The sequence below is a fragment of the Barbus barbus genome (assembly GCF_936440315.1).
Source record: "Barbus barbus genome assembly, chromosome: 15".
Lineage (NCBI taxonomy): Eukaryota > Metazoa > Chordata > Actinopteri > Cypriniformes > Cyprinidae > Barbus > Barbus barbus.
The window spans coordinates 9,855,297-9,874,496 of record NC_136743.1 but is presented as its reverse complement, the minus strand read 5'-3'; the positions used below and the strand labels follow the sequence as shown (position 1 = coordinate 9,874,496).

Sequence of the window (19,200 nt, the reverse complement as noted above, 5' to 3'; positions counted from 1 at the left end):
CTCGCTGTAATGGAAACATGTGCTCTAGTTTGGCCCTTTGCTGTTCTTAGTGTCAGTCAAAAAGCCTAGGATCCCGTGATTGGGTCTTACACAGATTAAAGTTGATTGCGACTGCATTAACTGTTTGTCTTGCTTTGATCCTTCTCTCCCTCTCTCTCTTTTCTCTGTTATTCCTTCTTCTGCTCGCTCTGCCTTTCTATTCCTTCTCTGAGTCTTTCCTCTTGGTAAAATGCATATTCCAGGAATTAGATCACAGGTGTCATATACAGTATGTGTGATTTTGTATGATTTTTCTCATTCATTTTCTGCTTTTGCTTTGAAGCACATCTTGAAGTGCTTTTTATTTGTGTTGCTATGTACAGTATGCATGCAGAAAGACCACCTACACGAGTGGACAAGGTGTAAAAATAAAGCATATGGCTGTAAAGCAGTCATTTTCTAACCCTGCGTGAAAATATGTCTGAGATAGATAGAGTGCTTCTCCTGCCGTTAATGCATCGCCTTTCTATTTTGCAGAGAGCATCAGACGAGTTATTGACAAGACATCAATCAAGTTGGTGAGAGCTATCAAAGTAGAGAACAAGAGTGGCAAATCAGAAGATCGGATTCTGGTAAGGCACTGCATTTAACTTCTATATTTAACTGCATTTAACTCTCCAAATGTCCTTAAAAGTACAGTTAACGCAAATTAAAATTGTGTCGTCATTTATCATCAGGTTGTTCCAAATTTTCCAAAATGTTTGTTCTTCAGTATATTTGATTATGTATATGTAATAAATCATGATAAAAAAAATTCTAAATATAAATAACAGCATATATCATCATATAGATATTATTAAAGTCTACATATAAACATTTTATGTATAATTTTTTTTTTTGCGATATTTACCTATCAGGTATTATATATGGCAATTTCACTCATGATATAGGGCAATATAATATAAGTGTGTCATATATTACATTTCAGTAAAATTCTTTATTTTCCATATAATTACAAAGCTTTCAGGGCTCAAAAAAAGAATACAAAAGCACCATAAAAGAGCCACAGAGATGTTTCTTACTTCTTCCAAAGTCATAAACAGACTGAAGAGCAAGGCAATTTAAGAAATTTAAAAAAGTCCTTCACTGATGATCTTCACCTCTAGTTAATTGTGACTGGATCATTGAGTGAGTGTGTTGAACTCAAAAACTGAATTAGTTTGATTCTTGAATGACTCATTCAGACCATTCAGCTCTTAACTGAAGCAGCCTGGTGTTTACTGCTGGCTGAAAGCTTTTGTCCCTGTTCTGAAACAGTGTTCCACCAAAGAAAGTCAACCAGGTTTGGAACAACATGAGGATGAGTTTTGAAATTGTCAAAATTTCATTTTCATTTTTTTTTGAGTGAAGTAGTCCTTTAAAACACATCAACATTGGGTAAACGTGTGCATCCACTCTGTGCCTTTATTTTGTGCTTCTATTATGCAGCAGCAACAAAAACAATGAGCCTAAGACTTTAACCTTTCCTCCTCTGTAATGGTGTGTGCAGTGTTTACTGCCTGCTGGTTGGGTTGTTTTTGCCAAGTCCATTTGGAGAATGGGCAGTGGAATCAATGATAAAAGCAATGTACGTGTGATGGTGTGCACACAAACAGAAATCGTTGGGGACCGGACCCCTGCTGAGCTGTGAGCATTACTGCGGCCATTGAGTCTCGGTGGGTCTGAGGGACCGACTCTATAGGGAGTGTGTATGAGATGGAGGATGGTGAGAGAAGAGGTGGCATACGAATGCCAGTGTGTGTGTGTGTGTGTGTGTGTGTGTGATAGTCACATCAAGACCATTGAAAGCAGCTGGAGACTTGAAATGCCAGGGTTTGGAGCCACAAAAGCTAAATTAATCATCCAGATTGGTTTCAAACACACACACACACACACACACATACAGAGTGAAGGAGGTGACTAAGGTGAGGAATCAAACTCATTTCCTGTTGAGTGTCAATGGACTGTTGTTGACACAAACCCTGAGACAGCTTCCTTTTCTATGCTTGATATCGAAAATAATTTGACTCAGATATTGCTAAATCTCACAAATAATTACAAAGAATGGGAAACTATGTGAATTAACTGTGAAATTTTGAAGTAGAATAACTGAAATAGTATTTTCTTGTGAAATGTCTTCAAATTATCTTGTTTTATTTTATTTTATTAAATACCCCCTTGTGGTGAAAATCTATTTTTAACACTGTTTGTCTGGTGTTTTTAACATGCTTCAAGACAAAATTGGTTAACACCACTGCTCAGCATGTTCCCCTTAAGTGTAGCAAAACAGTCTCTAAAAGTGTGGTTTGAAACCAACCCTGTTTCTACTGTCGCAAACATTTCACCAAGCTCGTCAACTGGGATGGGATTTTCCATATCATTAGCAAAGCATTTCTAACTAAGGTTGCTGATTTTCAGAAGGTAACTCTCTGATATGGCGAACAGGAACATGGTTTGTGTTACAGTAGCTACACGTAATTTGCTGTTCAGTAACATAGTTACGCTAGAGGCTAATGATATTAGTTACCCTTATGTGTCTAATGATGTAGGGAGTGATACATAAAACGCATTACTATTCTGATACATTGACTTGTAGATGACTTCTTCTTCAGAATCAGTATTTAGTTCAAACATATATGGTTAAAAGAGTCCATTATTGCCACTTGCCATTGTATAGTGTTTATTGCTTCTATTAACCAAGTGAAAGTGGAGCAGGTATTCTGAGCTGGTGTGATTGAGTGGAGGCGGGGACTAATTTGCATGTTCATGGTTCCGTGTATAATAAATGAGATAAGGGTGTAGAGTTATATATTTAAGCCATTATAAGGCATGAAGAAATTATGTTAAAATGTTTAAGTATGTCATTTTCATTATAAAAGATAAGTTAAAAAGTATAAAAGATAAGATTAGTGTCTGAAGGGGGACTTAAAAGGGGAAAAAAGGAAAGGAAAGTTCACATAAATTAAAGTTCAGTCAGTACTCAGTAACATATCATTTTGAAGCTGTGGAACACAGAAAGAAAAGTTTAACAAGATGTTCCTGCTGCTCTAAAAGTGAATACAGACTACAGAACAAGTAAATGATGACTGAAGTTTCATTTTTGGGTGAACTATCCCTTTAACCTCACCCCTTCCGCCAATCATCCTTTGTTTCTCTTCCTCTTTCTGACTCTGTCCATTTATATTAGCATCTTCTTCACCCTTCCCCCTTTCCGCTGCGTCTTAGACAGCTCTTTTTTCTTTCTCTGTCATTGTGCTGTTCTTCACATTATATGCTTTACTCAGGCTTGCTTCTCTGTTCTGTCAGATTGATGTCAAGTGTGTATTTTCAGTAGTTTTATGTGCTTATGATTGTGGATGATTAGAAATTGTGCCCAAAGAGCAAAGCAAATTTAAATGTTAGTCCGACACTATGATGAGAGCTTGGGGGTATACAAAAACACACTTACACACACACATACACACACACACACACACATCCAGTGTAGAGATATTTGCTTGTGGTCTGTCACTCGCTGCTCCTTTACCCCAGGGGTTTTGTGTGTGTGTGTGTGTGTGTGTGTGTGTGTGTGTGTGGTGGGATGCCAACTGTACCAGCTTACAAACACACCCTCATCCTCACATCCATCCATACACACAAACACACACACACACACACACACACACACACACACACACACACACATCTCTGGCCCCGATACAGCTGTGTAGAGCACTCAGCAAGACATCAGCAAGCCTTGGGGCACAGCACTAAAAAATATCGCTCAAACACACTTTTTTGTACATGTTCACTTAGAGATCACAGAGTTTTATGTGCGCACACACATACAGAATATATATTTTGTGGACCCACAGCAGAGAGCGATGGAGTGATGTTGGAATAGGGGATGGGATAAGAGCTGGACTTGGTGAACAAGAATACAGCAGGGAGAGGCTCGCAAGAGGGGGCAATGGAGAGAGAGAGCTGGCAAGGGGGTGGGCGGCAGAGGAGATTTTGTTTTGAAGCCCCAAATGTCGCCTTTTCTTCCCCTTCAATTATTTATCTCGGTCTGTCGCTTCAGTTTTTCCTCTCTTGTGGAATAATAGGCCAATTAAACGCTGTGATCTCCACAGTGAGTGACGTGAAGACTTCCTCAGATCCAGACTGTCCGCACCACCACCCTGTCTGCTGGACCGTACTCATGCGGAGCGTTCCTAGCTGCAATGACTGACTTAGTGGTATGCTTAAATTCAGACGCAGTGATTTTATTTGGATATTTCTCAAAAAATGTTATTGGGTAGTTGACAGTGCTGGTAGTGACTTGCAATTCATCTAAAACTACTTATTAATTCAATTTTTAATTTTAATTATATAATTTTCATAGTTTTCATAGTTTTATGACCTCATTTTAATGAGATTTTATGGAATGTACTTACTCTAATGAATTTATTTGACAAAGTGCATTTGTCACTCTGCAGAACCAATTGCAAAACGTTTTTAAAATGGCCTTTAAAATGATAAAACTATAAACTATAAACTGTGAAATAGTGAACAGTCACAGCACCTAGCCTAAATATTACAACGTTTTAGTGCCACATTAAAATAATAATAAAAAAAAAACTATGATTTTGAGAATAAAGTTGTAATGTTTCAATAATAATTATGCCTTCAATGAAGAAAGTCACTAAAACATTTTACAAGAATGCCCCTTTTATATTTTTTTCATTATGGTTTTAATGTCATAATGCTACTCTATTATCTTATTTTTTACTTTATTTTCAAAATATTACTACTTTAAGCTTGTAGTATTATGACTTTATGACCTTAACTGTCTTTATGCTTTATATTCTTTTTTAAAAACATGGTATTAAAAACATACCTTTTTGACTAAAAATAAAATTCATGTCATGATTTGTAAACTTAACTTTTACATGCGAATTATGATCTCTGTTGTGTATACCAAAATACCAGTTAAACTTCATTAACATCATATTTACAGAAATGCACATACTGTACAGTGGAAGTCTATGGCGCAGCTCTTGTTTGTTGTCCCATAGACATCCATTATAACTGCATAACTGTCAATATATTGTTTACAGCTAGTAGCTAAATTTGTATTTATCCCAGAATAATCCTTTAATGTGCTGATAAGTTCACATTAGATCTTTAAATATAATAACTAACAAGGATTATGGGTGTACCGCTCAGGGTAATGCGCTTGCTCTGGTCTAAGAAGTATCTTAGAGTTGCACAGCTGCTGCATTATGATAGTAGTAGCGGGGGAAAGACGAGTAATGTGATATGAAGCGCTTAAGGAGAAGTCTGCGGTGCAAGGATAACCTGTGGAGATGTTGAGAGGCAGTGACTATGGGGGATTGCACTGCAGTCTGGACGGATGTGATGCAAGAGACAAGCTAATCCACATCCGAAGAGGAAGAGAGATGGAGTGAGATATACAGTATAAGGATAATGGTGTGAAAAGTATTTTTCAAAATACCTAAAATTATCTTTTAACAGATAAATATACTTGAGATGCACAATTGTGTTATATATTGAGTGGATTCCATTCATCATTGTGCCATACTGTGAAAGACAGCACTTGAATTGAGCACTCTGAAGAGAGGGCAAAGGCCATTACTGATTCACAGTGTACAGTATGTCTAAACATTTTCATTTGAATTCTGAATGTTGCCTTGAAATTCAGGCTTGTAGATTCTTATACTGTAGCAAGCAAAACTTATGTGTAAATTTAGTCTTTAATCCGTATTTATTTTTGTACCGCAGCAAATAAATGAATAAATAATAAGAAAATAAATTAATAAATAAATCCAGCTACTGGAATCTGTTTCACCACCCCATGCTATGAGATGTTTTTGTAGTGGCTTGAAAGTATGCGGATGAATCTAAACCAGCATCAGTTTGATAAATATTAGAAACTGCTTGTATAAGAAACATGGGAGGAACTACATCCAGTGGCAAGCAATTCAGCTGCCAAAATCCGTTCCCCCTTATTATCATTAAATAATGATTTTTTTTTTTTAAGATTTTTTTGGGCATTTTTGCCTTTTATTATGATAGGACAGATAAGAGCTGACAGGAGGGGGCCGGGATGGGGAAAGGTCCTGGAGTCAAAATTTGAACTCAGGACACCCATAGCACAACGGCTCTGTATGTTGGCACTAACATAATATTTGTTATTATGAATAATTATTTATTTAAATGAATAATTTCAAGTTGTACGTCTTATTATCTTACATACCTTTGCTTCTCATGTAAATTTGCTTTAAGGATGTTTTGGTATTTTCTTGGACAAACACTGAAAAAAATCTTAATATGTGACCCTGGACCACAAAACCAGTCTTAAGTCGCTGGGGTATATTTGTAGCAATAGCCAAAAATACATTGTGTGGGTCAAAATGATCAATTTTTCTTTTATGCCAAAAATCATTAGGATATTAAGTAAAGATAATGTTCCATGAAGATATTTTGTGAATTTCCTACCGTAAATATATTCAAACTTACTTTTTGGTTAGTAATATGCATTGCTAAGAACTTCATCTGGACAACTTTAAGGTGATTTTCTCAGTATTTTTATTTTTTTGCACCCTCAGATTCCAGATTTCCAAATAGTTGTATCTCGGCCAAATATTGTCCTATCCTAACAAAACATACATCAATGGAAAGATTATTTATTCAGCTTTCAGATGATGTATAAATCTCAATTTTGAAAAATTGACACTTATGACTGGTTTTGTAGTCCAGGGTCACATATAAGATACATTTTTGCTGTTTTTACCTAAATACTTTATTTATACTTTGTTTAACTTATTTCTACTACTTGTATTGTTAGTGCAGTATGTCAAATTACACTTATATGAAGTCTTGAAAATTCAATGATTATTTACTCACCCTGGCGTTATTCCAATCCCTTCTTAAATTTGAGAAAGTGCTTTAGGGGTATACAAGGGTTTCATGAAAAACAAACTAAAATGAAATGTATTATTTAACAAAAATCCTAACCTTGGCTTGTGGTCTTACGTGCACAACCATGTGCTCATAAAACTCTATTAGCACAGCAGTTCACCTCGACTGTTGGAATATACAGCATGGTGCATGGGACCATTCAGTGATACTCTTGTGTCTTTTTTTTAAAGCTAGATGTTGGTCACTATTCACTGCCATTAATAAGGATGAGCAAAAACAGGTCTTTTTTAAATCCTCCTTTTGTGTTCCAAGAGAAAGTATGCAAGGCATTATAACAACACCAGGGTGAGTAAATAATAAATGAATGGGTGAACTAACCCTTCAACTAAAAATTAGACAAAAATACTCATTAAGGACAGGCTTGCAATGCAGAAAACTACATAAGTAACATACTTCCTCCAGTCTTAAACTTTTAGCCCCTCCTCTCTGTCTTTGTCTTTCTATCTCTCTTTTATTTCCTCTCTTGTTCTCTCACTCTGGGCTTTAGTTACAGAGCTGCTTTGATTCCAAGACTTTTAATCATCAGTGAATCTGGAGCACACAGCATTTCAGCTCGGATCCGTCCTTCTCTCTATCCTCCTTTCTCACTCATTATTCCTCTCATCTCTTCGTTCATCTCTTAAGTTCAGTACAGTTAAGACGCGGACCTGCCACGGGAGTACATCCATGCTCTTCCTCTCACCTACAAAGGCTGACAGCCGAAATGGGTCCGTCTTAGGCAATGATACCTGCGTGCAAGCAAGTCGGTGTGATGTGTCTGGGAAGAGATGTACAGGGGCATGTTTGGAGCAATCTGCTGCTCTTTTTGAGTCTCCTGGGCACAGCGCTGACGTGTCCCCAACACCCTTTGAATTATGGGTCGTCTTTGAAGTGTCAAGCCAGATCCCTGACATCGTATGATTAATATAAACCCTCTCCCTTCTGCACATACAAACCTCCCCTCCCTCTCACACACACATCCTCATATCTCTCATTCTTTGAAGTCGGTACTGAGAGGTGGTGGATGATTTTTAGGGCAAGCGTTGAACCAGTCTGATCTCCTCAGGCTCGAATGGTCTATGAAAGCCACGGACTGAAGTCGTCCTGTCTACCTTCCATGTCTGCGATCGCAGGATGAAAGTGTTTTTTCAAACCTTAACGAGTGGATGTGGTGGGTGGCCGTCTCAGTCAAACCGCCTGACCTCTGACCCCCTACTCGGAGGATGAGTAGTTGCAGACTTACCCGACCTTGCTTGGGCCCGTCTTCCGCAGTTTTCCTCACAAAAATGCTTGCTCAACAGGGCTCGGATCCAATAATGAATACTAATGTTGATATCATTATGTGCTAGATGCCGTATTCTGTCTGCGCTCGACAGCAGGGTGAGTAATGCGCATCGTAGCTTAACTGCTGCATTCATTACCATGCGATCAGCCACGGTCCCCACCCATGCAATGTGTTAGGTAGTCTTTGATGTATTCTGATCCGTTCCTTAATTGGGGGGTCCCCCCTCTTCCATCCATCCATGCAAACTCGGTCAAGTCCAAACACCCCAGTGGGCTTTAATAATTAATATGGCTGTTTACGTGCCGATCTTTTGTGTGTGCTTCCTTTGATAGTAAAGCCTTTGATGAGTAGACGACGCTTTCTGGTTGCCAAACTGACTTTTCCTTCCTCTATCTGTCTCTCTCGTGTCATCTCTCTTTCTTGAGGGGCGTATTTATATAACTAAGTTTTCCTGACCCGTTATTGAGTTTTGAGGTGGGGTGCACTCTCTAAAATGTCATCTCGCGATCAATGGTTGTGTCTCTGTAAACTCTGACAAAGCATAGAGAACTTCCTTTACACAAAACGCCCAAGCATCCAACCCAAGCTGCCATCAAAGCCTATACGAATACCCGCCATCAAAGCCTATACAAAGTCTTTATTAAGCAGAAATCTGGGATCTCCATCTCTCTGTTTCTTCATCTTGGTGAGGTGCCATTAGTAAAACATTGGAGGGAGGCCTTGAAGAATCAAAAGTGACAGGGCAGAAACAGAATAGATGAGTGAAGGAGGATGAAGAAACCAGGGGGCCTAGGTTGTGGGGGCAGCCCTGAATCAGAGGAAAAGGGAATTTTTGAATTGAATTGAAGAGATGATTTGAGAATATACATAGTAGATCAGACAAAGAACATCTCGAGATGGGTGGAAGAATGTTGGAGAGGGAAAAAAGGGCAGTAAGATGGAAACAAGTTGATGTTTAGATCAGTAGTTCTCAAACTTTTTGACTCAAAGGCCCCCACTGTTTACTGAGCATTCAAATCACCCCTTAATAATTATTTTTTATAATAACATATTGATTTAAATAATTTTAAGCCATCCTGCGGCCCCATGTGGGCCTTGGCCTGCTTTGTTGAAATCCACTGTTTTAGATAATGAGGAAGGGAGTGATTGGTGTGTGGGGTGTGACAAAGTCCTAAATGAAGTATGCTAATGAAGAATGTAAATTATGAATGAGATTACGAGGTTTCTCCAAACCTTACCATGCTATTTCAAACATACATACATACACACTCGCTCTCAAAATATAGTACAATCCTTCTTTTTATGTTTCTCTAATCCTCAGACATCACACAAATCCTTATTCCTTCCTCTCTGCGCCTACTCAGCTGTCTGCAATGCCGTTCACCTCACTTTAGTACACATGCAAAATCCGTAAACAACAGCACCCGTACACAGTTTCTCTATAATTTTGTTATAGAACTTTAAGACTAGAACAACCTCAGACACTTTGATCTTCTGAGATACAGACAATATAAACACAGTGTATTAAAATACAGGCATCAGTTTTCACATCTCACTGAGAAAAGATGCAGGAGAACATTTGTTATTTTTCTTCCATTTTCTTCCCTTCGTTCAGTTCACTCAGTGTGGTCAATAGCAAAATATAATGTTCTACATGAATGCAAGTGATATTTACAGTCATGTTTGGTATCATTTGAAATGTCTCAGTGCAACTGGTACAATCTTACAAGAAGTAAACTAAAAGATAATAAAGATGCTAGTTTAGAGATATTTTGCTTATTGTAGAGGGTGTGTCCTTTCCCAGTGTATCTATTCCCAAAAGGTGTAAACTCTTCACCTCTAGGCTAGACTAGAGCCCTGCATTTCGACTTTTTTTATGCCCCTAGGGCCGGGCTTCGGGCCAATTGTCACGTCATAGTTCAGATGCGGCCCGGGCCTCTGGCCTGTTTTAGGCTTATCCTTATTTTTATATTTTAGACATCCATCAATTAGTGATGAAAAAAATGGCCCCGCTGGTGGAAACAACACGAGTCCGTGCTACTGCGTCTGTCAAGGGCTGCTCGACGGAGTTTAGTGTCCAGCAGCAGCAAGCGTGCGCAGATGAAGAGTTATGCGTTCAAATACACTCAATAAAGCTTGCCGTGAAGCCCCGGCAAAAGTAATTGCCATGAATGTGTCTGGGGGAAATAGTAAGGAGATACATCCCTAAGTGAAAATGTCCAAATTGGCCCCAATTAGCCATTTTCTCTCCCCGGTGTCATGTGACTCGTTAGTGTTACAAGGTCTCAGGTGTGAATGGGGAGCAGGTGTGTTAAATTTGGTGTTATCGCTCTCACTCTCTCATACTGGTCACTGGAAGTTCAACATGGCACCTCATGGCAAAGCATTCTCTGAGGATCTGAAAAAAAGAATTGTTGCTCTACATAAAGATGGCGTAGACTATAAGAAGATTACCAAAACCCTGAAACTGAGCTTCAGCACGGTGGCCAAGACCATACAGCAGTTTAACAGGACAGGTTCCACTCAGAACAGGCCTCGCCATGGTCGACCAAAGAAGTTGAGTGCACGTGCTCAGCGTCATATCCAGAGGTTGTGTCTGGGAAATAGACGTATGAGTGCTGCCAGCATTGCTGCAGAGGTTGAAGAGGTGGGGGGGTCAGCCTGTCAGTGCTCAGACCATACGCCGCACACTGCATCAAATTGGTCTGCATGGCTGTCGTCCCAGAAGGAAGCCTCTTCTAAAGATGATGCACAAGAAAGCCAGCAAACAGTTTGTTGAAGACAAGCAGACTAAGGACATGGATTACTGGAACTGTAATGTGGTCTGATGAGACCAAGATAAACTTATTTGGTTCAGATGGTGTGAAGCGTGTGTGGGGGCAACCAGGTGAGGAGTACAAAGACAAGTGTGTCTTGCCTACAGTCAAGCATGGTGGTGGGAGTGTCATGGTCTGGGGCTGCATGAGTGCTGCCGGCACTGGGGAGCTACAGTTCATTGAGGGAACCATGAATGCCAACATGTACTGTGACATACTGAAGCATTATCCCCTTTCCTTTTTTTAAATAGTCACAAGATGGTCACAAGATAAATATTCAGATTTTTTTCCCCCAGTAGTCTGTTTTATTCAAACAATTATGAACATTTTTGCATTTAGATACAGAAGAACAAACAAAAAATCTGGATCTCCATGTCTGCCATGCAAATCAACTGTTCCTGCTCATCTCCAGACTGGATCTCTTCTCTCCACTTTCCTTAATTACAGATTCAATTATTAGTTCTGTCAGCATTAATATTTTTACACTTAGATTTTTATTGATATCAAACTGTAACAAAGTGTGTCCCAACCAGATGTGATGCTACGCGATAAAAGTATCTATTCCATGTATTTTTTTGTCCTCATCACCCGCGACAGCGACACGTGACAATAAGCAACACGGAATTCTATTTTAAAAATGTACAACATACAACAAACAACATACAAAATATGACAGTGATAATCTCAGGTAATGATTATGTGTTTTATTCAATGTTAAAAGTGTCTAATGTGAGTATGAATATTATTTTGCGTGAGGTTTATAGAATGAATCAGAATGAGCTTTATTGGCCAGGCATGTTTACACATACGAGGAATTTGTTTTAGTGACAGAAGCTCCACAGTGCAGCAGAAAGACTGCAACAGGACAGGACACAGATAATAAAAGAATAATATACAAATGTACAAAATAGCAAAAACACAATATAATATATAATAAACACGACGACTGCACACCATCACACAACTCCAACATTTTCATTAAGTTTGCGGATGACACGACTGTGGTGAGTCTCATCAGCAACAGAGATGAGACAAACTACAGGAGCGAGGTGAGCCGCCTGGCCGGGTGGTGCAGTGACAACAATCTCTCTCTGAATGTGAAGAAAACTAAGGAGATTGTTGTTGACTTCAGGAGAGTACACACTCAGCATGCCCCTCTGACCATCAACGGTGCGACTGTGGAGAGAGTGAGCAGCACCAAGTTCCTGGGTGTGCACATCACAGAGGACCTCTCCTGGACTAACAACACTGTAGCACTGGCCAAGAAAGCACAGCAGCGTCTCTACTTCCTCCGTAAACTCAGAAGAGCCAGAGCCCCGGCCCCCATCATGTGCACCTTCTACAGAGGCACCATCGAGAGCATCCTAACCAGCTGCATCACTGTGTGGTATGGCGCTTGCAACGTATCCTGCCGCAAGTCACTTCAACGCATAGTGAGAGCAGCTGAGAAGATCGTTGGTGTCTCTCTCCCCTCCCTCCAGGACATTTACAACACCCGTCTCACCCGCAGAGCCCTCTGCATTGCAGGTGATCCCACCCACCCGACACACAGCTTCTTCAGTCTGCTGCCATCAGGGAGGAGACTGCGGAGTCTCCAGGCGAGGACCAGCAGACTGAAGGACAGCTTCATACATCAGGCTGTCAGGAAGCTGAACTCCCTTCCGTCCTTGCCCCCCTCCCCTCTTTCACCCCCATTTAACACAGCAACACACTAGGAACTCTGACTCTGTGACCCCCCCCCCCCACCGACCAACAAACTGTGACCGGCACCTGTCACTTGTGCAGTTACCTCTTCGGATAGTCTGACAAAAACTATCCGAACAGTCACATCAACTTGTCACTTTAACAGACTGATAAGCTCTTCTTGCACTACACTCATAACAAAACAAAACAAATCTGCACAGTTTTGTTTTCGTACATTCAACTGGTTTGCACTCCATCTATTCTGCCATGTGCCTTATGCACTTTATCTATCTCTCTTTTTTATTTATTTATTTTTTTCTTTTTCTACAATGTCCTCAGACTGATAAGCTCTTTTGCACTACAAATATATCTACACAGTGTTGTTTTTATTTAACTGGTTTTGCACTCTATCTGCCAGGCGCCTTATGCCACTTTATCGATCTAATTCTTATTTTTTTCTACAATATCCTCATTTGTATATTTGTATAGTTGTATGTACATATGTTTAAACTGTATTTATCTGTATCTGAACGTGTTTAATGTTAACTGTATGCACCAAGGGTCTGAGAGTAATGCAATTACAATTCTCTGTATGTATGTACTGTACATGTGGAAGAATTGACAATAAAGCTGACTTGACTTGACTTGACTTGAATATATAATATAAACAATTATGTGTGTACAGGTCTGATATCTGCAAATTTGAAATGAAAAAAAAAAAGTATGTGTGGTAAATAAATAATGTATAATAGTTTTGTGTGTTCCACGTTTAATGTCAAGTGTTCATGAGATGGATTGCTTGGGGGAAGAAACTGTTTCTCTGTCTGGTCATTCTGGTTTTTTGGACCAGACGGTAACAGTTCAAAGAGGGAGTGTGCTGAATATGAGGGGTCTAGAGGGATTTTGCCAGCCCTTTTGCTCACTCTGGATCAGCACAGTTCTTGGAGAGTGGGGAGGGTTGTACCAAAAAAAATTGTATTGTAGTGAAAGCTACAATAGATATTTTACCTCGGATCTTGAAAATAAATTAAAGCAAACTTACGTTAAAACTGTGAATTCACTGCGAACCAACATCCATAACAAAGATGGTGTCACTCACTCTGTTCAGTCCATTCACATTTGAATCATCTATTTTCCGTGTCCACTTTTCTTTACTTCACACTTGCCATGTTTTTGCTGTCACATAGTATGCACACTGGACACGACAAAGCATTGCAAATCATTTGAACTTTGTGTCAGTACGTCATAATAGAACGACTCATCAGTTTACTGTCGGGGATTTGCTGCGCAGCGTTGCGCCGCATCCAGTGTGGACAGCATCACTGATTATAGATAATAAGTTCTATTGTATTTTGTTGCGTCGCGCCGCTCGCGTGAAGTTCTTTCAGTCCAGTAAGTGTTCATCTTAAAATATTACTAATAATATAAAAGTTATTATTAGGTTCAGTTCTGTCAAAATTTAATAGCAGAAATGTGTACCATGACCTAGTATTATCTTTATGAGTATAGAGTTCAGAAGACAAAATGCTGTAACGTTAAAGTTCCTCATGACTTATATAATGTCTGCTGTCCATAAGATTCAGTTGAACAGGCTGTTCTCCAGAGAAACATAAACCATAATTTCTTCGAACATTGTCTTGCACTTTTTACTTTTCACTTTATTTATTGAGCTTTCATCTTCTCTTTTATCTCTTTTATCTGAGAGGTTTTGGCAACATGGCGGCTGTACCTCATGGCCCCCAAGATACCAACCAAGGTACAGTAGGCAATTACGCACCACCTGTCTGCTCCATCTCAAAGCACTGCAGTAATCTGGTTTAGCATGACTTATGTAGCAAGATGCTCATTTTCACCTCAGGTGGAACAAACGTTCAACTTCCTGGAGATTCGGGCAATGAACACCCACCCGGATAAGCAAGTAGGAAAAGCATTTACAGGGCTCCAGTGTTTTAGCTTTTGTGGCCAGATTTTCCTCTCACTTGTTCTCTCCGTCGTTTTGCTTCACTAAAGCGTGTTCTTTCCTTCACAGATTGTCATAGAAACAGACAAGTCCACATATTCCCTGAGGCTACAGTCTAATGAGCACCTGGATCAGCTGATTAACCACATCAACTTTGCTCTCTCTCGGATCTTCAACAACTCCATCTACACGTAAGTGTCCCAAGAACCCCACAGGTTTACCGTGGTCCCGCATAGCCGGAATTTGACTGAACAGCATATTAGTCCACATTGCAGCTTATTCTGGTGAAGAACCGCCAACTCAGACAAGATTAAACTTTCTGACTGACACAAAAAGCAAAAAACTTTTGTCAAAACCCACTAAGCTTTGTTTTTTTAATTTAATTTAGGGGCATATTTGTTTAAAATAGATTATACCATAATAGGTCGCTGTTGAAAGAATTACTGAAGTATCGGTAATTGTATAGCAGTTTGAGTTTAAACGTTTAAAATCCAAAAATAAGTACTTGTATTATATTATATTATATAAGACAAGCAAGAAAACAAGTTCAAAAGGTCTAGTGTTTGTAATACAATTTTTTTCTTTAACCCTTGCAAAATCTTTACTTTTGTAAAGAAACCTCACATAATATGCATAAGAACATAATACTCCCATTTATCAGTATATGATATGCTGCATTTTTTGGTAATTAATTGATATTAAAGGAATTGTTCACCCAAAAATGAAAATTCTGTCATCATTTTACCCTCGACTTGTCCCAAACCTGTATGAGTTTCTTCTTCTGCACACAACAAGATATTTTGAAGAATGTGGGTAATGGTAGCCATTGACTTACATAGGATTTTTTTTTTCATACTATGGAAGTCAATGGCTACCGTTTTTCAAAATGTCGTCTTTTGTGTTCACAAGCTGAAAGAAATTCATAAAGGTTCGGAACAACTAGGTGAACTGTTCATTTAAGTTCATAAAGTGCTGCGAAAATTTGCTATATTACACTGCAAAGTTTTCTTGTGGATATCTAACTAATGCGGAAGATTTCCCATTAACCTGAAAAATTACATTATTATTTCATTTTTTTTCCATTAAAACAAATCTTTGTTCACAGATAGAATTAAAAAAAAAGTATGTGCCCTGATTTTCAGAAACTGTATAAAAAACAGCCAATCATATTAAAGCTCGCCAGATCGAGATGTGAAATATACCTTGGACGGTCAGCAAATATGACGTCTGAAGCAGAGACTGTTGCAATCTATATTTGCTCACACCATCTGAACAGAGATGCAAATCTGATTTCTGTCGCCTCTGCACTGTATCTCGTAGTGCTAATGTTGTTTTTTGGCTAATCCGTAATGCTGCCTATAGGAGTCGGTATCTGCTAGAGCAGCAGGGGTGTGAGGTACTGCTGAGCAGTTAATTGAGAGATTTTCTCATATTCAGACAGGAGGAGATTAGTGCAATGCATAATAGTGCTCTTTTTCTGTCTCTGTGTTCAACTCTTGCACTCTCTTTCCTGTTTCAGCTTTTTGGCCAGGTGTTCACATGCTGGGTCAGAATAACTCAGATTCTGATGCATTGTGAATCCCCCTCTCCCCCTCCCTCTTCTTTTTCAGCCCCTCCATCTTTCACGCAGATGGAGATGTTACTGACGGAAATCGGAAATTTTCTCCCAGCTCTGAGAGTTCGGTGGAGACGCAAAGGGCATGTGGTGAGAGAAATATAAGTACATATACAGTGCCCTCCAAAAGTATTGGAACAGTAAAGACAAAATTGCTCTGTTGGCTGTGGAGTTAAGACATTTGCAAATATGATTAAAAGATGAATATGAGACAAAACTACAGAATATCACGTTTTATTATTAGCTGTTTCAACACACACGTGTTTTACCAAATAAAAAGAACAGCACTTTTAGAGTTCATCCCACTCATTGATGTGAGCATAAGTATTGGGACAGTTGAACATAAGGCAGATATAAAAGATTAAAAGCTATTATTTAGCTGCAGATCCCTTGCTCACAATCACAGCAGTGAGTCTGTGACCCATAGACATCACCAGACTCTTGGTCTAAACTTTTGAAATGCTTTTCCCAGCCTTTAATGCAGCTTATTCCAATTGTTGCTTGTTTTGGGGAGTTTCTGCCTTTACTCTCCTCCAGCTGGTGAAATTCATGTTCATTTGTATTTAAATCTGGAGATTGACTTTCAGCGATTAATTATATTAATCTAATTAGGCGATTAATCTAAGACTTTCCATTTATTTGCCCTTATAAACTCCTTGACTGAACTGGCAGGGTGTTTTGGGTCATTGTCCTGATGCAATATGAAGCACTTCCCAATGAATCTGGTGGCATTTTCTTGAATATTGGTAGGCAAGATGGTTTTGTTCCCTTCCAAATTCATTCTGCTACTGTCATCATACATTAAGTCATCAGTAAAGTTGAGAGGGCATGTTCCAGAGGCAGCCATGCATGCCCATGCCATGATACCACCTCTACCATGCTTTACAGATGAGGCTGTATGTTTGGGATCATTGCAGTTCCATTTTTTTGTCCACATTTTCGCTTTCCCATCACTTAGATAAAGGTTCATCTTTGACTCATCGGTCCATAAACACAGTTCTGAAACTCTTCTGGCTCACCTTTGTACTTTTTTGCAAACTCTAATCTTGCCTTTCTATTTTTGGTGCTGGTCAGAGGTTTGCATCTTGCTGTGTAGCATCTGTAATTCTGTGTCAAAGTCTCCTGAGGACAGTATATTGTCAGAGCATCACCCCAGCTTTCTGGAAGTTGTTGGTGATTTTACAGACATGTCTTTTAGGGTTTATTTTCACAGCTTTTATGATTTGTCTGTCATAAACTACTGTTGTTTTCTCAGCTGATCTGGTCGTTGTTGGTTGCTGGTGTCGCTGGTGGTTTCCAAACTCTTGATTTCTTCATGCCCTTTGTTTTTGCTAGCGCTCTAATTGACTTCCTCTTTTCTTTTAGCATCCAAATTGCTTGCTTTTCTCTCAAAGTCAGCTCCCTCATCTTCATCCTGGTTTGTGTGTGTCATCATTGAATGCAAGATTCAGAATGCAAAAGTAATGGATATAACTGATACAACATATTCCCTGCATTTAATATCTGAAGAATTAATGCAACAGGACACAGCTGATCACTTAGAAAGACCTGTGAGGCAACTGTTCCAATACTTATGCTCACATCAGATAGAGGGATGAAACTCTAAAAGTGCTGAACTTCTTAGCTGGTAAAACATCTATATGTTGAATCACCCAATAATAAAATGTGACATTCTATAGTTTTGTCTCATATTCATCTTTTAATCATATTTGTAAATGTCTTGACTCCACAGCCAACAGAGCAATTTTGTCTTTACTGTTCCAATACTTTTGGAGGGCACTGTAGTTCATGTATCCACACAGTCTCATAAATATTTTTATTATACTCCAGATATTAATCTCTCTAATCTCTTTTCTTCCCCTCACACCACTGCCGTCGTCTTATAGAATATTTTGCATGCATGCACTTCATTTATGCCATCAACTCGGTTTTCATGTGCTTTGCTATTCATGACAAATTATATAACAATGTTTGTTTTGCCAGCTGCAGCTGTAGACAGTGAAGGACAGAATAAATACACTGTGCCAAATACATAAATTAAGAAAACAACAAAAAGAATAATACAAAAGATCAAGTAAGAATGAAAAAAGTAAAATAAAATCATAATAGCAACCAGTGATGGTGAGTATAAGAAAGACGATGCAAATTACTCAAATTACCTTTATATGGTGACAGGGAGAGATGCAGTGTGCTAGTACAAAATAGTCATTGAGTTTGACTTGTTTTATATGCTTAAAGATGAGAAACAAAACAGTCTTGTTTCACGGTCTTGATGCAATAGGAGAACACTTTAAATCTCTTTTTGTTTTTGGAAGACAGCACATGCTGTACTGTAAATATCCCTACTTCCTGGCAGTTATTATTAAAATAGATGTCATATTGTCTGTGTAAATGGTGGAAAGAATCTGACTCTGGTCCATGTGTGTTATCCAATCAAAAACATCTGTCTCTCTCCTAACTAGCTGATGATGTGAATCAGGTGTGTTAAGACATAAAGAAGACATACAGAATGTGCAAAGCAGTGGGTCCTCAGGATTAGAGTTGAGAACAAAATTTTATTTAAACAAGAGTTTTAAAGGAATAGTTCACCCAAAAATGATAATTTGCTGACAGTTTACTCACCCTAAGGCTATCCAAGATGTAGATGAGTTTGTTTCTTCATTGGAGCAGATTTGGAGAAATGTGGCATTGCATCACTTGCTCACCAATGGATCCTCTGCAGTGAATGGGTGCCGTCAGAATTAGAGTTCAAACAGCTGATAAAAACCATAAAAACCCACATAATTGACACTGCTCCAGTTCATCAGTTAACTGTAATAAAATAATCCACATCAACACTCCAAAACAGACTTTGATTTGAGAAGACAACAGGGGATTAATT

At 38.9% G+C, this 19,200-nt stretch overlaps 1 protein-coding gene across 1 annotated transcript in view; it reads left to right on the top strand.

The window, feature by feature from the left end:
• The window catches only part of LOC306881950 (capping protein, Arp2/3 and myosin-I linker protein 3-like), a 63,089-nt gene that overhangs the window by 3,089 nt on the left and 40,800 nt on the right, over positions 1–19,200 (top strand). The window contains exons 2-6 of the mRNA XM_079436341.1: positions 517–611; positions 14,450–14,500; positions 14,603–14,662; positions 14,774–14,895; positions 16,315–16,409. Of these exons, the coding sequence (XP_079292467.1) occupies positions 517–611; positions 14,450–14,500; positions 14,603–14,662; positions 14,774–14,895; positions 16,315–16,409 (423 nt within the window). The remainder of the gene's footprint in view (positions 1–516; positions 612–14,449; positions 14,501–14,602; positions 14,663–14,773; positions 14,896–16,314; positions 16,410–19,200) is intronic.